This window comes from Narcine bancroftii, chromosome 2, assembly GCF_036971445.1.
Source record: "Narcine bancroftii isolate sNarBan1 chromosome 2, sNarBan1.hap1, whole genome shotgun sequence".
NCBI classification, from domain to species: Eukaryota; Metazoa; Chordata; class Chondrichthyes; order Torpediniformes; family Narcinidae; genus Narcine; species Narcine bancroftii.
The window spans coordinates 115,358,160-115,377,873 of record NC_091470.1 but is presented as its reverse complement, the minus strand read 5'-3'; the positions used below and the strand labels follow the sequence as shown (position 1 = coordinate 115,377,873).

General features: G+C 43.2%; 1 protein-coding gene across 3 annotated transcripts in view; it reads right to left on the bottom strand.

The window, feature by feature from the left end:
* The window catches only part of LOC138754179 (methylcytosine dioxygenase TET3-like), a 204,041-nt gene that overhangs the window by 153,814 nt on the left and 30,513 nt on the right, over positions 1-19,714 (bottom strand). Inside the window, exons 1-2 of one of the 3 annotated variants that reach the window (XM_069918067.1) lie at positions 8,116-8,312; positions 7,758-7,811 (exon numbers count right to left, since the gene is read on the bottom strand). Coding sequence is in view for 2 of the 3 variants with exons in the window: in XM_069918064.1 (XP_069774165.1) it covers positions 7,758-7,811; positions 8,123-8,167 (99 nt within the window). In the remaining variant the exon portion in view is untranslated. Of the gene's footprint in view, positions 1-7,757; positions 7,812-8,115; positions 8,313-19,714 lie in introns of those variants that run through there. The other 2 variants (XM_069918064.1, XM_069918063.1) reach the window with 2 other exon arrangements.

The window sequence follows — 19,714 nt, the reverse complement described above, 5'->3', positions numbered from 1 at the left end:
ACCTAACTTAATCCCCTGCTAATTCTGAGCGCACGTGTATTTAATGTGTATGTAAGTTCAGAAAAGTTCTTTGATTCACAGTCCAATCTCACTTCTCACTCCTCCAAGTTCAGTGGTTGCAGGCAATTCTTACACTGTGCACAGAATATAACATTTATGAAGTTCACCACGGTTTGGTGCTTGAAAGGTAAATGGTTACTGCTCAGGAAGGTTCTTGTCAGTTTTCAGAGAGAGAGATTTGTTGTTCGATGGACACAAATTGATTCCTTCTAATCACCCACGCCAGTATCTTGCCGAAGAAACTTGCCCCATCAAGGTTTTCCAGATGATAACCTTTTTCTTTAAAGTCACCACAGAGTTCCTTTTCTGTTTCCTTTATTTTAAGTGAAACATTAGACAGCCAGTCCTCTCCTCTTGTATGGGCCACAAGGGCTTTGACCAGGCTGAACTAAGCACTCACAACCCGTCTCCAAAATGGGGTTTTTCCATAAGGTTTTCAGCTTGTCCTGTTCCAGTCCCAGCTGCTGCTGCTGAACTGTAGAACTGAATTCTCTCTCTCTCTTTCTCCCTCTCCCAGAGAAAAACCTGTTTGACTCTCTCTGCTTGCAAAACCACATGATCCTCTTAGAACAGCAAACTGCCCTCAGACACCCTGCGGCTCCAAACCTAATCTTTTATCTGTTGCTTTTCGAAACAACAACCCATTAGTAAAGTCCTCTTCAAAGTTCTTGCAAAAGCCCTCGGAGCCGGGCCTGTCTGTCTTGAGCAGAGTTCCAGTATTTTAAATGAGATCTGTTTTGGTGTTTGTATGTGACCTACACTAAAAACCTGCCACAATTAATCTCCTTTAAAGCATATCTATATACAATACAAAATACAACATAATCTGCTCTTAAACTCAATCCCTCTAGTAATGAATGCCGGCATTCCATTTGCCTTCTTGATTCTCTGCTGCACCTGTAAAGTGAGTTTTTGCAATTCATGTACACACACTCCTCAGCCTTTCGACATAAGGCCTTTTTAAAATAGTCCAATTTTCCTACCAAACTGGATGACCTCACTCCGAATAACGTCATAGTCCATCTGTCAAACCTTAAAACTGTTTTATATCATATTCTGATTCATCACTTTCCTAAATTCAGATTGTACAATTAACCCCAGAAATAATCATTCAAATTCAGATTTGGTTTTAATAGAAGCTTGTGTTTGATGGCCTAGCAATTAGCATCACCAACGAACCAGGTTTGAATCCAGTGCTGTCTGTAAGGAATTTGTACGTTCTCCCCGTGTCTGCGTGGGTTTCCTCGGGGTGCTCCAGTTTCCTCCCCTCTTCCAAATGTATGGGGTTGTAGGTTAATTGGGAAATTTGAATGGCACAGGCTTGTGGGCCAGAAAGGCCTGTTGTGTGTCAAAAAATTTTTTAAATTGTAACTTCCCAACAGTCTGCAAAGTAATGGTGGAATGGCTCTGCGCCTGATGCAGACAGTGGACTTGGTCACCATGAAGGATGGATGGTCAGTATCATGGTCGGAGTGTCCTTACTGTAGAGAATCAGACCACTTCGCTCAGTAGAAGGTCCCAGAGCATCTGACCTCAGAAACCATCAGAGCTCCTGTGTCAATCATTCCCTCATCAGAGAGCAACGCAAATAGTAAAGGTGCTACCTCACGGCTTTGATGTCCTGTGTTCGATCCTGACCTCTGCTGTCCTTACCCCTGCTAAACCTCTCAGTGCACTCTTACGCCTTCACATCCTACCAGACAAGGGGGTTACAGTCTAATGAAAGCCTTAATTTGATTCTTCGCAATTTGAACACCTGCAACCTTTTTTTCCACAGAAGATGTAGTTACACTGGACAGGGTACAGAGAAGATGCACCAGGTCGACACGTGGGATGGAGCATTTTAAGAGGAAGTACATCTATCTTCTCTGGGATCAAAGACGTCACGAAGGGATGTGATTGATGAATATAAAATTATGAGGGGTAAAGATAGAATAGGGTGCAGGAAACTTTTCAATTTATTTAGACACAGACATATAGGTAACAGGTCCTTCTGCCCCACGAGTCCATGCTGCCCAATTTACCCCCAGTATGATTTAAAGGGTGGGAGGAAACTGGAGTCCATGGGGAAACCCACGCAGACATGGAGAGAACGTACAAACTCCTTATAGACAGCGTGGGATTCAAACATGGGTCACTGGTTCTGGAATAGTGTTACATAAACCATTATGCCAACCAGGCCACCCTTGAGTGTATCTTTAATTGCATCAGATGTAGATAAAACTAAATTTAGTTAATAATTTAGAGGGGATCTGAGAAGTACTGTTTTCACCAGAATGATGAACATATTGGCTGAGGGAGTGTCGAAGCAGAGTTGCTAACAGCTTCTATGAAGTGTCTGGACAAGTACTTGGATCACCTTAATTCAGAAGGCTAAAAGCCTAATTCTGGAAGACAGGATTAATGTGGACGGGCACCAGTGGTTTGCATGGAGATCTCACGAGGGGCAGAACGCACACGATCATCCGTCAGCAATGCTGCATCACATGACATCATCAATAAACTTAGATTGGAATGTGTGTAAGCACGTGCGTGATGCAGCCCTTCTCAACAGGGGCCAGATGCCCCCCCCCACCCCATCCCCCATCCTCAGGACCATTGCGCGTGAACGGGGGCCACGGAATGAAACCATAAAATTATTTTCATGTAGTCGAGAGGAGAAACCAACTAAACAACTGTTTCACAGGGAAGGGGGTGGCCCGTAAACATTGAGCAGAGCCCTAAGGAGGTCATGGCCAACAAAACCCTGACCCTAATTGCTGGAATACAGGACAATAATGATGGAGAATAATGGGTTTATTCTGAGGTGTGCATGAATTCAGTGGGCCAAATGGCCTCCTTCCATCCTATCAGTAGGTAAAAGATATCAAGGCTTGTGAGTTAATTGTTAAATTACACCAGATGACTCATTGATATTGTTTATATTAGCATTGTTTTGCAACCAGTCACTATGTAATGGTAAAACTCTTGGCGTACTCATTTGAGTCATCACTTCTCATCTATGGGTAAGCAATTATGTCACTAGATGGCCATGGGAATATGAAACCTCAGCTCTCCACCGCTCTTGTGTTCTGCGTACACCATTGACCAATAACTCTCTGCTCCAGAAATAAGGGGATCAAACTCCTCGGACTACACCAAGCTGTGCATGTCAACTATTCCTGGCCGACCAAGCTAGTAGGTTTTTTGCCAAATACAGTATTCAAATGTTTAAATATGTAAATATAACTGTAGCTGGATGAATGCTCATGGGACCAATGGTGGAAGAGAGGTCAAAGAAAGATGGATCAGACAGTACAGGGTGTAAAAAATATCTCTACACAACAAGGAACACACCTCTGGCATAGAAGAGACTATTCATTCCCAGAATCTGTTTTATCGTGCTCTGCATTAAGGCTTGACCCTAACCATAACCCTGTACCTAATCCAAACAACCCTGTTTCACAGGCACTCAATATCCACGCTCAATACAAATCTTTTAAAATTATCTCAATCTCTCTCTCTCTGCCTCTTTCTCTCTGTCTTAATCTCTGTTTGTCCCTCTCTCTCTCACACACACCGTCTCTGTCTGTCTGTCTCTCTCCCCTCTGTCTCTCTCTTTCTCTGTCTTAATCTCTGTCTGTCTGTCTCTCTCACAGTCTCTCTCTCACCTCTCTCTCTCTCACTCTCTGCCACTTTCCCTGTCACTCTCTCTTGTCTGTCTGTCTGTCTCTCTTTTTATTGGTTTCACTCCCCTTACATCTCCTTTGGAAATCAAAATCCCACAGATGCTGGAAATCTGAAATTAACACAGAATCTGCAGGAAACACCCAGGTCAGACAACATCCATGGAGAGAGAAACAACCAAAAGTTCAGAATGCAGATCTCTCATCTCCCTTGAACTGCTGATCTCCAAATGTAAGGTTATTTCCTTCATTTTGAATTTTCCTGCAATCTTAAATTAGTTCCTTTCTTTCAATCACCTCAACTGCATCCCTTTATAATCTGCAGAACACTTCCATTTTAAGTAACCTGCCCTCATAACTGATGATTTCAGACTTGGTTACTATCCATCTAGTACATGAGACACTACACACACCCTTTTCAAGACTAATATTGGTCATTAGAAGATTATGACACACAAACACCAGGAATCTAATGCTGTTTAAAGAAAAGACAATGACATAAACCCTTTTTTCTGGACACTGAAGCAGCCAATAGTCTTCCAAGATCAATAAAACCTGACAAAAGACCACAGGCTCATTTGGCTGATCAATTGCAATAATGATCTTGCATTCTGGAGACAACATTGCAATCAGATAACTGAACAAACTGAACAATACCCCCATGATGCATGGGAACGGAAAAAACAATTGGCCCCTGCAGTCATGACCTGTTCTCTGGTTCTCAGGGAAAAAGAACTCCAGTCTCAGAGTGATCCCACTTAAGGAGAGAAGACCAGAGGAGGAGTTAGTCACCTAGCTCCTCAAACATGCACCACCATTCAACAAGCTTCAATTCACCTTCGCAGCCAGTGGCCCTTTGCTCTCAGTTCCCCAATCTTTCAAAATTATACCTACCTTGAGGAGAGATTGAGTCGTCTGGGGCTGTACCCGTTGGAATTCAGAAGAATGAGAGGGATCTTACAGAAACGTATAAAATTATGAAAGGCATAGAGGGAGGCAAGTTGTTCTCATTGGTGAAGGAGACCAGAACTAGGGGACATAGCCTCAAGATTCAGGGCAGTAGGTTTAGGACGGAGATGAGGAGGAACTGCTTTTCTCAGAGTGTGGAGAATCTGTGGAATTCACTTCCCATTGAAGCAGTGGAGGCAACCTCAGTAAATATATTTAAGACAAGTTTGGAGAGATTTTTACATAGTTGGGGAATGAAGGGATACAGGGAAAAGGCAGGTAGGTGGAGATGAGCCGATCATCAGATCTGCCACAACATTGAAGCTCAATGGGCCGGATGGCCGACTCCTGCTCCTATTTCTTATGTTCTCGTTAAATACTTCCAGTGATCTAACCTCCACAATCCTCATGGGCAGAGAGTTCCAGACTACCCTCAGCAAGAAGACATTCTTAATGCTCCTCAATTTTAAATGGCCAACGTTAACTTTATAATTGTAGTCCCCTAATAACAAACACATATATAATCTAATGAATTGGAATACAAGATGACATTGTGAAGTGAAACATTGTCCGCTTGTTATCTTTGTTGGAAATCGATAAGTTTATCTCAATAAATCTTTGCTCAGCCATCCCCTCATGGTGAATAGCTTCTTTTTCATGTGAGATCAAACAAAAACTATATGACCTTTGCATCCTTCTGGGAGCTGATGCATTGTCCAAACCGACGTTCTAGAAAGGGGCTTGTACCACAGTGTGCAGTTTGAATACAAAATGACAGAAATTAGTAACGTGTAGGATTTGGAGGAATCTTCTTGTAGGTGAAATGATATCATGTTTGCAATGTTAAAAATTAAATCAGGTTCAAGCACAAATTAGTGAGTAGATTATTTGCACGTCTCATGTACGACGCAGAAGTTTTGACTCATCCAACCCTTTTCCTTTGGTGAATTCCTTTCGTACGACCTCTCGCTGCCTCAGTCCAACACAATGTTTAACTGCAGCCAATCTGCAGTTGTATCAATGGTAGAGACGGAACAGGCTTTGATTAAAAAATAAGAACATTTTATATTCCTCATGTTAAGCTCATCTTTGAACTGAATCTGACAAGACTGGCGAATGACAAGTAGCCACGTACACCTGTTGAAAAGAAATAGGGTTTTTCCACCAGACAAATGTATCCAAAAAAGGAATGGATTTCAATTGGAGCTTCCCAGCAGCGTATCAAAACTACCCTTCTTTTCGGAAAAATTGAACCCTTGGAGAATTATGATCCTTGTCCTGATCAAAACAAACATAATGCACCTCCTGTTCGGATCCTGTGCTACGTTTCCCTTCTAGGATGACTCATGGATGACGTGTGCAGGAGTTCTGTTTGTAAACCTCGAAGCCATGTGCTTGCAGCCAGCATGATTGCCAAGTCTGCCTGCCAAACAGCTAGCATGCCATCTCTCTAACCTTTCCATGGGGCCCCTGCACCACGTGAGTGTCAGAACTAAACATCATCTCAGCGCGAGCTTTTACATCCAAGAACTACCGGTACTTGCCACATGTGGCTGCCAATCCTATTGCCCATCTTGTGCCACTCGGAAATTATCTGGTCATTTTTGAAGGTCATAAAGAAGTCGGGGAGTGGAGCCTTTTGTTGAATAGCATCAAAATTCAATTTACAAGTAAATGCTTAAATCGCTTATCATAGAGTATTTACTGGGAGATAGCTCGTCCTTAGTGCAGGACAATTACTGTGATGTAAATTGACATAACCATTGCATTCATCTCTGCTTTGAGATTAAATTACCAGCCACACTATAACCTCACCTTCACACATCGACTTATATACAAATTGCAAACAGGAAAGTAGAAAGATTTCAGGGGACTCCGCACCAGGCAAGTATTGCTTCTGGGCCACTTTTGAGTTAAGTGCGCGTTATTTTGCATACAATGCTTTGAATGCATTGATGAGTAAGTCAACAGCGTCCTTCCCATGAGATGAGTCAAAACAGAACCAAGCCTTGGAAATTGTAATGGCTTCACTCCTCAGTAAATGAATTGGTGAACAAGGAGACACCAAATGCTGACTTGTCAAACCGAGAGACATGTCAGTTTGCGCACTAAAGTGTATATGGTCTGCAGGGTAGAATAATGCAGCTAATTAATGCTGATCACGGACCCAGGTGCAGGAATACTGCAGCTGGTGAAGTTTGGGAAGTCCTTGCACAGGGACAGGGAAATAACAATGAGAGAGCTTACACTGGAGAAAGATCAAATGGAATCAACCACATGGGAACCGAGTCCCCTTCCTTGCTCTAATTATGTTACCTACAAAAATGCAATCTCTTAACTCTTTCGGTTCAAGTGTCTGTTCCTTTAAACAGGACAATTGACTCTCACAATTTGATTCTGCGTTCCAGCCTGAAAGTTCCTAGCACGTTTTGCTTGCTACATGTCAAAAGTTTTGACATCAGTTGGCAGTGGCAAGGTGCAAAGAGGATTCAGTACTCTCGGGGTTAGCAGACTGTGACAGCAAACCTTGGCCCCTCTCTCTGTACTGAACCAAAAAAAAAACGATTGGTCCCACACAAAACCTCCCAGTGCTCTGGTAAATACTGTCTAAGAAATTGATCTGAAAAGCTATGAAATAATCACACACTCTGTGGAATTTTAGCTGGGAAATCCAAATTCATGCCACTGTGTTTATTTGGGACATGGCTATGTAAATCTGGTGAGTTTTTGCGTGGACTTTGCCTGCATTTTCACAGAGACTTGAACTCGTCCTGAGGTGTTACAGCATATGTGATTAAGAGCTCCCTTTGTTTATGCATGATTACAATATGCCATCCGTGTCCTCCAAAGAAAAGACCGACATATTCCAGAGTTGTTTGATTAACATAGGCTTTGATTTGCCGGTCTACGCAATGTGCTTCAGGCCCACCATTGCAAAAAGACCACAACACCACAGTCATCAGAAATTAAAGGTCTTTTGTTTACCTCCTTCCTTCACCCATGTTTCTCATGGAAGCAGAATACTCATCTATTGCCAAGAAAATACTTCTTGTGAGTGAAGCTTACACTAAACTGTTCATTTACCTGTTCAGCCAGTGCTTGCTTCAATCTTTGGGCTTTTGAATTGTCCTTCCCCACCTGCAGGGAAAATGAATCAAACACAAACAAGAAAAAAAATCAATGAAGGTATGCGACAGAGAAGCCAGCCCCTTGCGAGACTGCAATGTTGCAATGAAACTGAACTTGACAAATGGTGACGGAGCTAAGACCCATTTCACAAATGAAAGGGTGAGAAATCATCTATTTTTAACATTGGGCTTTGGTGAATTATTAGCATTTCATTAACAGAACAGGAAGACATGTAGGCAAAACACACAACACATGCGCAGCAAAGCCTTTTTAAAAAATGATCCTTCAATAGCTCTTTTGGAAATATACCTACACTGCACCTTGTATTTTCCCAAACTCCTTGAACCAGCCTGGGCTCTCTCCATCAGAAGCAGACTCTAACAGCAGCCATCTTGCTTCCTTCTCTTTGAGCTGTTACAGGCACTGTGGTATATTAGTTTTTTTTAGTCAGATTCTCGCATCATTATCATATTGCTGAGCTTCCTCTAAACCCCCTCCCTCCCCACTACACCAGCAGCAGAGACTTAAAACGTGACATGCATGTCCACTGGCTACTCAGACTCATCCGGAACAACCAATCAGCAGATATTCGGGGAGGAGAGTGGAGGGAGGGTGGCTCATGTTAGCTACTTGTCAATTGTCTTCCTCATTCAGGCTTCCTAAACAATACCACTCCTATATGGTATCTATGCAAACCAGCGGCAGGGAAGCAAGCAGTAAACTGTGGAGTGGAGTAGCTGATACACGACTCAGCACTGCTGTGCTCAGGCGAACCAACAGCTACTTCCTGTCACACATGTAAACATGCAACTTCAGTTGATTCTGTGTGTGTTTGTGTGTGTCTGTGAGTGAGTATGAGCCTGTATGTGCACATGCGTCCGTGAGCATGTGTGTGTGTGTGTGTGTGTGTGTGTGTGTGTGTGTGTATGTGTGAGAGTCAGTCCCCAAGTTGGCGAGTGTGTGTGTGTGCATGCATGCATCTGTGCATGTCTGTGTAAGTGTGTGTGTGTGTGTGTGTGTGTGTCTTTGTTTGTACCTGTGTATTCTATATGAGTGAGTGTGTGGATGTCTGAGATCGATGTATCTTCGTGTGTGTGTGTGTGTGTGTGTGTGTGTGTGTGTGTGTGTGTGTGTATGTGTGAGAGTCAGTCCCCATGTTGGCAAGTGTCTGTGTGCATGCATGTATCTGTGCATGTCTCTGTAAGTGTGTGTGTGTGTGTGTGTGTGTGTGTGTATCTTTGTATATACCTGTGTATTCTATGAGTGTGTGCATATCTGAGATCAATGTAGCTGCATGTGTGTGTATATGTGTGAGTGCGCGCGCGCATGTGCGTATGTGTGCATATATATTTGTGTGGGTGAGGTCTGAAGGGGGTGTAACGTGATTATATGCCCCCTGCTGATGGAAGACAGTGTTATCAGAGAACAGCTGCAGCAAGTGCCCCAGGCCCTGTGTTGGAACACCCTGGGCTGTCTCACACAAGGGAAGACCAGCTGTGATGTCTGTCAGATACGGTCTCGCATTCTGGGTCAGGCAGGGGTCGAAGTTTGCAGCAGGAGGATTCCCAGCCGTGTAGTGCTGACCCCTCCTGCCCTCGTGTGGCCACAGCACAACCTCACACACAAACATGTACCAGGCACGCCCGCATGAGTACGCGAGCTGCTCACCCTCCATCTAGCTGGTGTTGTCCCTTCATGCCCATGGTTAGCTCCAGGGTACATTCTATCTACCATACTATCTATTCTCAGACGATCATGGCCATGTGCCTCAGACCACCACAGACTCTCCCACCCCCCTCGCGACTCCATTACTGCCCACAACTCTACCTGCTGCCTCTCCTGCCTGTGTTGCTGGCAATCACTCCCAATTCCCAGTGACATTCCTGTGGGATTCTGGCCTGGATATGCCCTCCCTGATCCTTGTCATCTGTCCCGAGTTCAGGCATTGTTCTCCTGCCTGGATAGCATCGCCTGGTTCCTGCCAAGCTCTCCCAGATCCTGATCTATCTGGTTTAATTTTTAAACTTTTTTTAGACATACAACTCAGTAACAGGCCTTTCCAGCCCATGACCCCGTGCTGCCAAAATACACCAATTAACCTACTAACCCCATACATTCTTGGAGGGTTGGAGGAAACCAGAGCATCCAGAGGAAACGCACACAACATGGGGAGAAAGTACAAACTCCTTACAGACATTTGAGATCGGGACACTGGCATAGGTTCTGTCATTTTTCCCCAAGTTCAGGCATTATGCTCCAGCCTGGAAATCATATCCTGGGATCCCTCTAAGCCTTCCCAGATCCTGAGCTGCCTGGTTCTGACATTTCCCATGAGGCCTCCCCACTCTCTCCCTTCCTCCTGTCCTCTCACTCACTCCCAGTCCAATCTCTTTGTCTATCTAACTCTCCCTTCAGTTTGCCTCCCTCAGCTCAGAGTGGCCTCTCCCACCACCTAGGACAGAATGTTTGTAAAATAGTCTCAGGTCAAGGAGCACCACTCAGTCCCTTCACCTCCATCCAGGATTGAAAACAGCAGCTGGTTCCATGGGAGGGTGTGTGTGTGTGTGTGTGTGTGTGTGTGTGTGTGTGTGTGTGTGTGTGTGTGTGTGTGTGTGTGTGTGTGTGTGTGTGTGTGTGTGTGTGTGTGTGTGGTGTATTTGTGTGTGTGTGCGTGCGTGTGTGTATGTATGTATGTCTGAGGACACGTGAGTATGAGTTAGTGAATGAAGATGTGTTTGTGTGTGTTAGGGTGTGAGTTTGTGAGTGTCAGTATGTATATATGTGAGGGTAGAAAGGTGTGAGTGTGTCGGTATGTGAAAGTACGATAAAGCCTCTGAACATGAACAAGCTGCTACTGGGTGATTTACAGAGGGTTTCATCATCAAAACAGTGTTGGCACCGGAAAACTAAATTCTGAATTAGATTCAGACTTCCTTTCCCCAACCCACGTGACAGAAGAAATCCTTAAAGGCCAGCACTTGTAAAGAGCAACAGCGACACAGTGACAGAACAGGCAGATCTGCTGCCCCACAGTGTCTGCGACCCGTGGTTTCCATCCTGACCTCCTGTGTTCTCCATGTGGACTTGGTCCATTTCTGTGACCATGAGGGTTACTGCCTGGTGCTCTGCTTTCCTCCCCATATCCCACATATGTGCAGTTCAGTAGAGTTATGGCCCACCATCAATTGCCCCTTTGTAGGGAGAATTAATTGGCGGGAGTGAATGGGGGTGGGAGATGACACATCACAAGGAAATAGTGGGGTCCGAAGAGGTTGTTTAAAACTAGATCTATACCTGTGGGACTTCAACATTGTTAAATAAAATTAGTAACAATAAAAAACAATATTTCTTTCTGTTCATCATCGCTGACATAACCCCTACTACCTTTTGTTTAAATAATCCCCTTATATTTTTCCTTCCTACGACACAGTGATTCAAAATGTCACCACTTCAGTGTATGACAGTCAAGTTAACACTGCAGTGTTGACGCACTGTAAATCCTACGGAGGGGTTCTTGGTTCATCACTGTTCCTTGTCTCCAGGCAACACTAAAAGCCAACGTGACAATATGATGTCAATTTTTCACCATCCATGCCACCAAGTTCCAAATAACAGTGGATGGAACAGATCATGAGTCTGATCTGAGGTAAGAAACCATGGGAATCATTGCTGTGTCAGACAGGGCGATAACTGCACAGATATTCCTGCAGTTTACAACCTGGAATGTGTCAGATAAATATCTGCAATCACTCCCTATGTTTGTGAGTTGAATTTTTAACAGCAGGTAAGGAAATAGGAGAGGAATTCAATGATTCACAGAAGGCACAAAATACTTGCCAGAAAGATTTGAGAAGAGAGTCCAGTGCAAGCAAGTGTGGAAAAGAAACATAACCAGAAATGTTCATAAACCTGAAACTGATGACTCCCAGGGACCTGACTCTCCATATCCCAGAGTTGTGAAAAGTCGGCAATGGGAATAATACCACCTTCTAAAATTATATGGATTCTGAGAAGATTGGTGTTTATTGTCTCAAACACAAGTACAGTTAGAGCTGCATTGAAATTCTTATTTGCTGTTGTCACATCGACACACAAGATTCAAAATTCGGTTTATTGTCATTTAATATATGAAATTGCCTTTTGCCTGCTGTAAGGCAGATTCTCCATCAGCATAAATGATCTGAAGTGCCTGTTACAGTCAGAGAAAGAGAAGAAAAAGATAGATCCCCCCAGAGTCACCAAGTGTCTGTGGATTCGCCTCCAGTGCTCCTGAAGCCACACAGAGTCCAGTCTAAGCCATCGCCAACACGATCAAGACCCTTAAGCGCCCTCTCGTATCCTGGTTCTGATACCTGCTACCCCTTCAGCTAGTCTGGAGCCCGTTTCCAGCGGCCCACAGTCTGCTTGGGTTCCTCTCCTTGAGTCACCAACAGCTCACCGTCTGGGTGTTCCTCAGTCACAAAACCCCTCACTGGTCCACCCCGTGGGTGGTCTCCCTGTTTTATGGTGCCCTGAACCAGTTCTCTGCTTCCCCGGAGTCGGCAACCCTTTGTGGCTGCTGCCAATCAGAGGCGCTGCCATCTTGGGTGCAGACCTCACAGTCGCGGGATTTTAAATAAAGCCACCAACAAATATAATATAAATTAATTGACCATAATAGATACAGAAGTAATAATATAAAAGGGTAGGTAGGTTAATGAATATTCACAGTTGCAGTATGTGCAAGAATAAAAGTACCGTTTCCAAAGTGCAGGCAGATCTTTTGTGGGGCCAGGGTAGATCGTGGACATGGTCAGGGTGGAATGGTGAGGGCTCAAAATAAAGCTGTTCTTGAGAGCTGGACTTTGTGCTTCTGAACCTCTTGCCTGAAGGTGGCAGTGAGAAGAGGTGGTGGCCACATTGATGAAGATCATTATTGTTTTCTGCCTTCTTGAGGTAGAGTCATGCAGAGATGGTTCTTGCAAGTTGGAGGGGAGAAAATGTGACCCCACTATTTCAGAAATCGGGGAAGGAGAAAGCAGGGAACTGCCCAGTGTTAGCCCGACATTGGCGGGGAGAGGGGCATCAGTGGCTATGGATGCTGCAATGTGGAGATAAAAACAATATGCTGGAGGAACTCAGCAGTGAAGCAACATCAGTGAGTTCCTCCAGCATTGGGTCAAGAGTGTCAGTCGAAGGGAGTCTGGGACTGTCCTCACTGACCATCGACCAGCCAGTCACACTGATCCAATAGAATCATTGTATTCTCCACACATTCTTATGAACTACCTCAGGCGCTACCAGATTCAGATTTTAAACATCAATTTTCTTCTCAGAGAACACACATGACATCACATACAACCCTGAGATTCTTTTTCCAGCCAGAAAAAATTCTGAGCAAAATGTGTATGTGTAAACAAATAAACAAATGTAAATAACTGACTGTGCAATACAGAGAAGGGAAAACAAACAAATAATAAAGTGCACAAGTAAGAGTCCTTAAAGGAGTCCCTGATTAAGTTTGTTGTTGACTCACCAAGATGGAGGACAACTCACAGTGGCTGATTAACCTGACGACTCACGTATTTAGAGGATGTGGTTAAAAACCAGACCACCTACTGGGAGAACCTGCAAACTTCACAGAGACAGCATTGCAAATCAGTTTTGAACACAGAATCTTTCAGCTGCTCCCATCGGGGAAGAGATACAGGAGTATCAGAGCCAGCACCACCAGGCTGAGAAATAGTTTCTTCCCAGCGAGGATGTGAACAACTGAAAGATCTGCTCATACAAACCATCCGAGATGCTATCTATTTTTATAAACACAGTATATTTGTGCTGCATATGTATTGTCTGTATGTGTGTTATGAATAGTTGGGTGTTTGCATGTATTGCATTGAGGACTGGAGAACGCTGTTTCGTCAGATTGCACTTGTACAATCGGATGACAATAAACTTGAAAAAAAACACAGAAATTCTGGAGGAACTCAGTAAGTCTCTCTGTGTCCATAGGAGCCAAAGATATATTACTGACGTTTCAGGCCAAAGCCCTTCTTCAAGGAAGAGGTCAGGTCCAAAACCTCCTATGGGCACTGTGAGGCCGGCTGGGTTCCTCCAGCATTGCTGTGTTTTTACCACAATCACTGTGTCTGCAGACTTTCATGTTTCACTCAATAATAAACTTGAACTTGAACTCTGGCTTCATTTGCTGCGTCACAATGCACTAGCATTTTCAAATGGTTTCATGATTACATTTGGTGCTGAATTCATACCAGTGGTTATCAGTTACAACTCTTACAAAGATGAGCTTAAAGAATGCAAGCTTTCTCACTGAACAATACACCGAGGCTCTGGCCTTGCACAAGTTTGTTGATTCCCTTCCGCAGTACAACCCCTCATTAGTATTACATCCAAGTGCTAAACAATCAGACACTCATGGGGCCCCTCTGCATCTCTATAATCAGGCACCATTATCACCTGAATTCCTTGTCACTGCAAACACTTAAGAGAATAATACTGATTAGTTTTGCATTCTTAATGACCAGATACTTGCACTTGTTGACAATGGAGAGAGCAAGAGTGTGAAGTGCTCATAATTTTATTGCACACCTCCACACAGCCACAGTTGGAAAGTTTAGGTCGATGTGATGCAACTTCCTGGGAGCAAATGAAAAGCTTCTTTCTGTGCGAGGTGGAAGGGGTCGTCAACAACGCTGTGTACCCTCTTTAGACAACAATCCCATTAGATCACACAAACAAGCACAATGGTTATTCTGAACAACAAAGATTTTGCTTCCTGAACACTTTTGGGTATATTTTATGGATCATGAAAATCACCTTAAAATTTTCCTGTCACATACTGTTTATTAGATATAACATATTTTTGGGATTTCCTGTCATATTTTAAATCTATTTGTATATTGCCCACAAAGCAAGCTGTTTTGGTGAGTCCAAGCCAGGCCTGGCCATGCACTCAGTGCAGGTGCTATGCAAATATTGTCTTAAGGCATTTAAAGATGTTGTTGAGAATTTTCTACAGACCACCAAACTTACAAAATGCTTCAAACTTCAAGCATACAAAATCATGAGGTGCAAGATGTCATTGAAAATTCATTTTCTGCATTCGCACTTGGGCTTCTTCCCTGCTGAACCTGGTGCAGTCAGTGACAAACATGGTGAAAGGTTTCACCAGGACATTGTGACCATGAAAAAACAGGTTCAGGGCAACTGGAATCCATCGACGCTGGCCGACTTTTGTTGGACACTGACATGAGAGGCATCAGATGCTGAGTATAAATGAAAATTGGCGGCATAGGCAGGCACATGGATGGAAGGAAAACAGAAGGTTACGAGATAGGGAAGGTTTAGAACAATGTTTAAAAATATATGTGTGGCACAACATCAAGGACTGAAGGGCCTGTACTCTGTTCAATCTGAAGATGATGCGTTGTTCCTCCAGTTTGCAGGTGGACTCAGTCTGGCAGTGCATGAGACCATGGACAGACATGTAAGTATGGGAATAGATAGGGAACTGAAATGTGTGGCAACTGGGAAGTCCATGCTATTAAGGAAGACAGAGTTGATGTGCTCATTTTTAAATTTTTTATTTTTATTTTTCACACTATGAACCATATTGACCAAAATACACATAAACATTTCCCTCTTGAATATACACAGTGTCATTTTCTCCCCTTTTCCCCCCTCCCTTCCCTCCCTCCTTCACCCCCCCCCCCTCCCCACTCACTCAACGTTCAACATATATGATACATTAAACCCATTAAACAATGTCATCACACAATGAAAATAAACAAGAAATTTGTGTCATCTACTTTTACACACTGGGTCAGTTCATTTAGTCTTTTTCTCCTTTTGTCATTTTAGGTGGCGGAGGTCCGTGTTAGGACTTCTCTGTTGTGTTCCATGTACGGTTCCCAAATTTGTTCGAATACTGTGATGTTATTTCTTAAATTATATGTTATTTTTTCCATTGGAATACATTTATTCATTTCTATGTACCATTGCTGTATTCTCAGGCTATCTTCTGATTTCCAGGTTGACATTATACATTTTTTTGCTACAGCTAAGGCTATCATAATAAATCTTTTTTGTGCTTCATCCAAATCGAGGCCAAGTTCTTATATTACTTAGAAGAAAGATCTCTGGATTTTTTGGTATGTTGCTTTTTGTGATTTTATTTAATACCTGGTTTAGATCTTCCCAAAACTTTTCCACTTTCTCACATGCCAAATTGCATGTACTGTTGTTCCCGTTTCCTTCTTACAGCGAAAACATCTGTCTGATACTGTTGGGTCCCATTTATTTAATTTTTGGGGCGTGGTGTATAGCCTGTGTTGCATAACCTCGTGTTTATTGTATTTCTCATAGTTCCAGAGCATAGCTTTTCCCTTCATTCTTTATCTTTATGTTTAGATCTTGTTCCCATTTTTGTTTGGGTTTACAGCGTATTTCGTCGTTCTCTTTCTCTTGCAGTTTGATGTACATGTTTGTTATAAATCTTTTAATTATCATTGTGTCTGTAATCACATATTCAAAACTGCTTCCTTCTGGTAACCTCAGCCCGCTTCCCAATTTGTCCTTCAAGTAGGTTTTCAGTTGTTGGTATGCAAACATGCAAACCGTGAGTTATTCCATATTTGTACTTCATTAGTTCAAAAGATAATAAATTATTTCCCAAAAAACAATTTTCTATTCTTTGATCCCTTTTCTCTCCCATTCGCTAAAGGAAAGGTTATCTATTGTGAAAGGGATTAGTTGATTTTGCGTCAATATTAATTTTGGTAGTTGATAATTTGTTTTTTTCCTTTCTACATGAATCGTCTTCCAAATGTTGAGCAGATGGTGCAGTACTGGTGAATTCCTATGTTGCACCAGCTTCTCATCCCACTTATATAGTATATGTTCAGGTACCTTCTCCCCTATTTTATCAAGCTCTAATCTGGTCCAATCTGGTTTTTCCCTTGTTTGATAAAAATCTGATAGGTATCTTAATTGTGCTGCTCTATAATAATTCTTAAAGTTTGGTAGTTGTAAGCCTCCTTGTTTGTACCATTCTGTTAATTTATCTAGCGCTACTCTTTGCAGACGATGCCGCTTTAGTTGCCCATTCAGAGCCAGCTCTTCAGCGCTTGACGTCCTGTTTTGCAGAAACTGCCAAAATGTTTGGCCTGGAAGTCAGCCTGAAGAAAACTGAGGTCCTCCATAAGCCAGCTCCCCACCATGACTACCAGCCCCCCCCACATCTCCATCGGGCACACAAAACTCAAAACGGTCAACCAGTTTACCTATCTCGGCTGCACCATTTCATCAGATGCAAGGATCGACAACAAGATAGACAACAGACTCGCCAAGGCAAATAGCACCTTTGGAAGACTACACAAAAGAGTCTGGAAAAACAACCAACTGAAAAACCTCACAAAGATAAGCGTATACAGAGCCGTTGTCATACCCACACTCCTGTTCGGCTCCGAATCATGGGTCCTCTACCGGCACCACCTACGGCTCCTAGAACGCTTCCACCAGCATTGTCTCCGCTCCATCCTCAACATTCATTGGAGCGCTTTCATCCCTAACGTCGAAGTACTCGAGATGGCAGAGGTCGACAGCATCGAGTCCACGCTGCTAAAGATCCAGCTGCGCTGGGTGGGTCACGTCTCCAGAATGGAGGACCATCGCCTTCCCAAGATCGTGTTATATGGCGAGCTCTCCACTGGCCACCATGACAGAGGTGCACCAAAGAAAAGGTACAAGGACTGCCTAAAGAAATCTCTTGGTGCCTGCCACATTGACCACCGCCAGTGGGCTGATATTGCCTCAAACCGTGCATCTTGGCGCCTCACAGTTTGGCGGGCAGCAACCTCCTTTGAAGAAGACCGCAGAGCCCACCTCACTGACAAAAGGCAAAGGAGGAAAAACCCAAAAAACCCAACACCCAACCCCAACCAACCAATTTTCCCCTGCAACCGCTGCAACCGTGTCTGCCTGTCCCGCATCGGAATTGTCAGCCACAAACGTGCCTGCAGCTGACGTGGACATTTACCCCCTCCATAAATCTTCATCCGCGAAGCCAAACCAAAGATCCTCGGTTTCCCCCCTTTCCATATGAAATTCCTTATTATTTTCTTTAGCTCCTTGAAGAATTTCTCTGTTAGGTGAATTGGTAACGATTGAAATAGGTATCGTATCCTTGGGAAGATATTCATTTTAATGCAATTTACCCTTCCTATCAATGTTAGTGGTAAATCTTTCCAATGTTCTAAGTCATCTTGTAATTTCTTCATTAATGGCTGATAATTTAATTTGTATAGATGGCCTAGATTATTATCTAGTTGAATACCTAGGTATCAGATTGCTTGTGTTTGCCATTTAAATGGTGATTCTTTCTTAAACTTTGTGAAATCCGCATTATTCATTGGCATCGCTTCACTTTTATTTGCGTTGATCTTTTACCCCGACACTTCTCCATATTCCTTCAATTTCTTATGTAATTCTTTTATTGATAATTCTGGTTCTGTTAAGTATACTATGATGTCATCTGCAAATAGACCGATTTTATATTCCTTCTCTTTTATTTTTATCCCTCTTATTTTATTTTCTGTTCTTATCAGTTCTGCCAAGGGTTCTATAGCTAACACGAACAGTGAGGGAATTAGTGGACATCCCTGCCTAGTTGACCTGCTTAATTTAAATTGGTTTGATATATATCCATTTACTGCCACCTTCACCAATGGTCCCTTATATAATGCTTTAATCTAATTAATATATTTCTCTGGTAGGTTGAACTTCTGTAGTACTTTGAATAAATAATTCCATTCTACTCTGTCAATGGAGTTGATGCGCTCATTGAAGCAATCTCCCAGTCTGCATTCAGTCTCTCCGATGTGAGAAGACCACAACAGCATTTGGAATATTTTGGTTGCTTCAATGGAAATGTCTTCCCCAAATGCTCACTGTGAAGACTTCATGCGACTGGGCTGTGAAGTCTCCTGCGAACTGTATACACAGACATCATAAAACCTACGCAATCTGATGGTTTGTGAGAGTCAAACAAGGGAGACGAGACCTTTGTACACAAAGTCAGTGCCACTTCTAACAATTGAAAATCTCTTTCAGAAAACAAAATCAGCTGAATGCAAAGGATTTATTGAACCCTGATTTTTAAAATGTATTGAGTTTCCCTCTTGGTCATTTTCATACAAAATCATGTGCCAAGCCTGCATCTGACTCAGGAATTTTTCTTATCAGTTGAGTGTTTTCATTGAATATAACTGCTTCAAATGTAAGGGAGTCTGAAATAGTTCAGAATGTGTGGTGAAGAAAGTCATGTAAATAGTGTAACAATCACTCGGCTGAGACGATTTACCTTCATTTGAGGTGAACTATTAATTCAAGGATGACAGGGACATTGATTTTTCTAATTCAGGTAACGAATTGAGCATCAAGCTTATTCAGCGAGAGAAGCGAAGAGTTTCTCCAGCACATTTGTGTATTGCACGCTCCTCTGATTCCACTCTGTCTTTTAAGTTTTTAAATTTAGATGTATAGCACGGTAACAGGCCAGCTCGGCCCATGAGCCCATGCTGCCCAATTACACCCAATCGACCTACAACCCCTGGTGCGTTTCGAACGGTGGAGGAAACCGGAGCCCCTGGAGGAAACCCACTCAGACACAGGAAGAAGGTACCACCTCCTCACAGACAGCGCGGGATTCGAACCCTAGTCCTGATCACAGGTACTGTAATGGCGTTGCACTAACTGCTGCACCAATCGTGCCGCTCTTTTATCGACTCCTAAACTTACTCATTTGTTTTTCACTCTACTTTTTGTTGCACCAAGGGTGCTGTTCCACCCACTCAAAGCATCTTTCAGCTGCTCCCGTTGGGGAAGAGATACAGGAGTATCAGAGCCAGCACCAC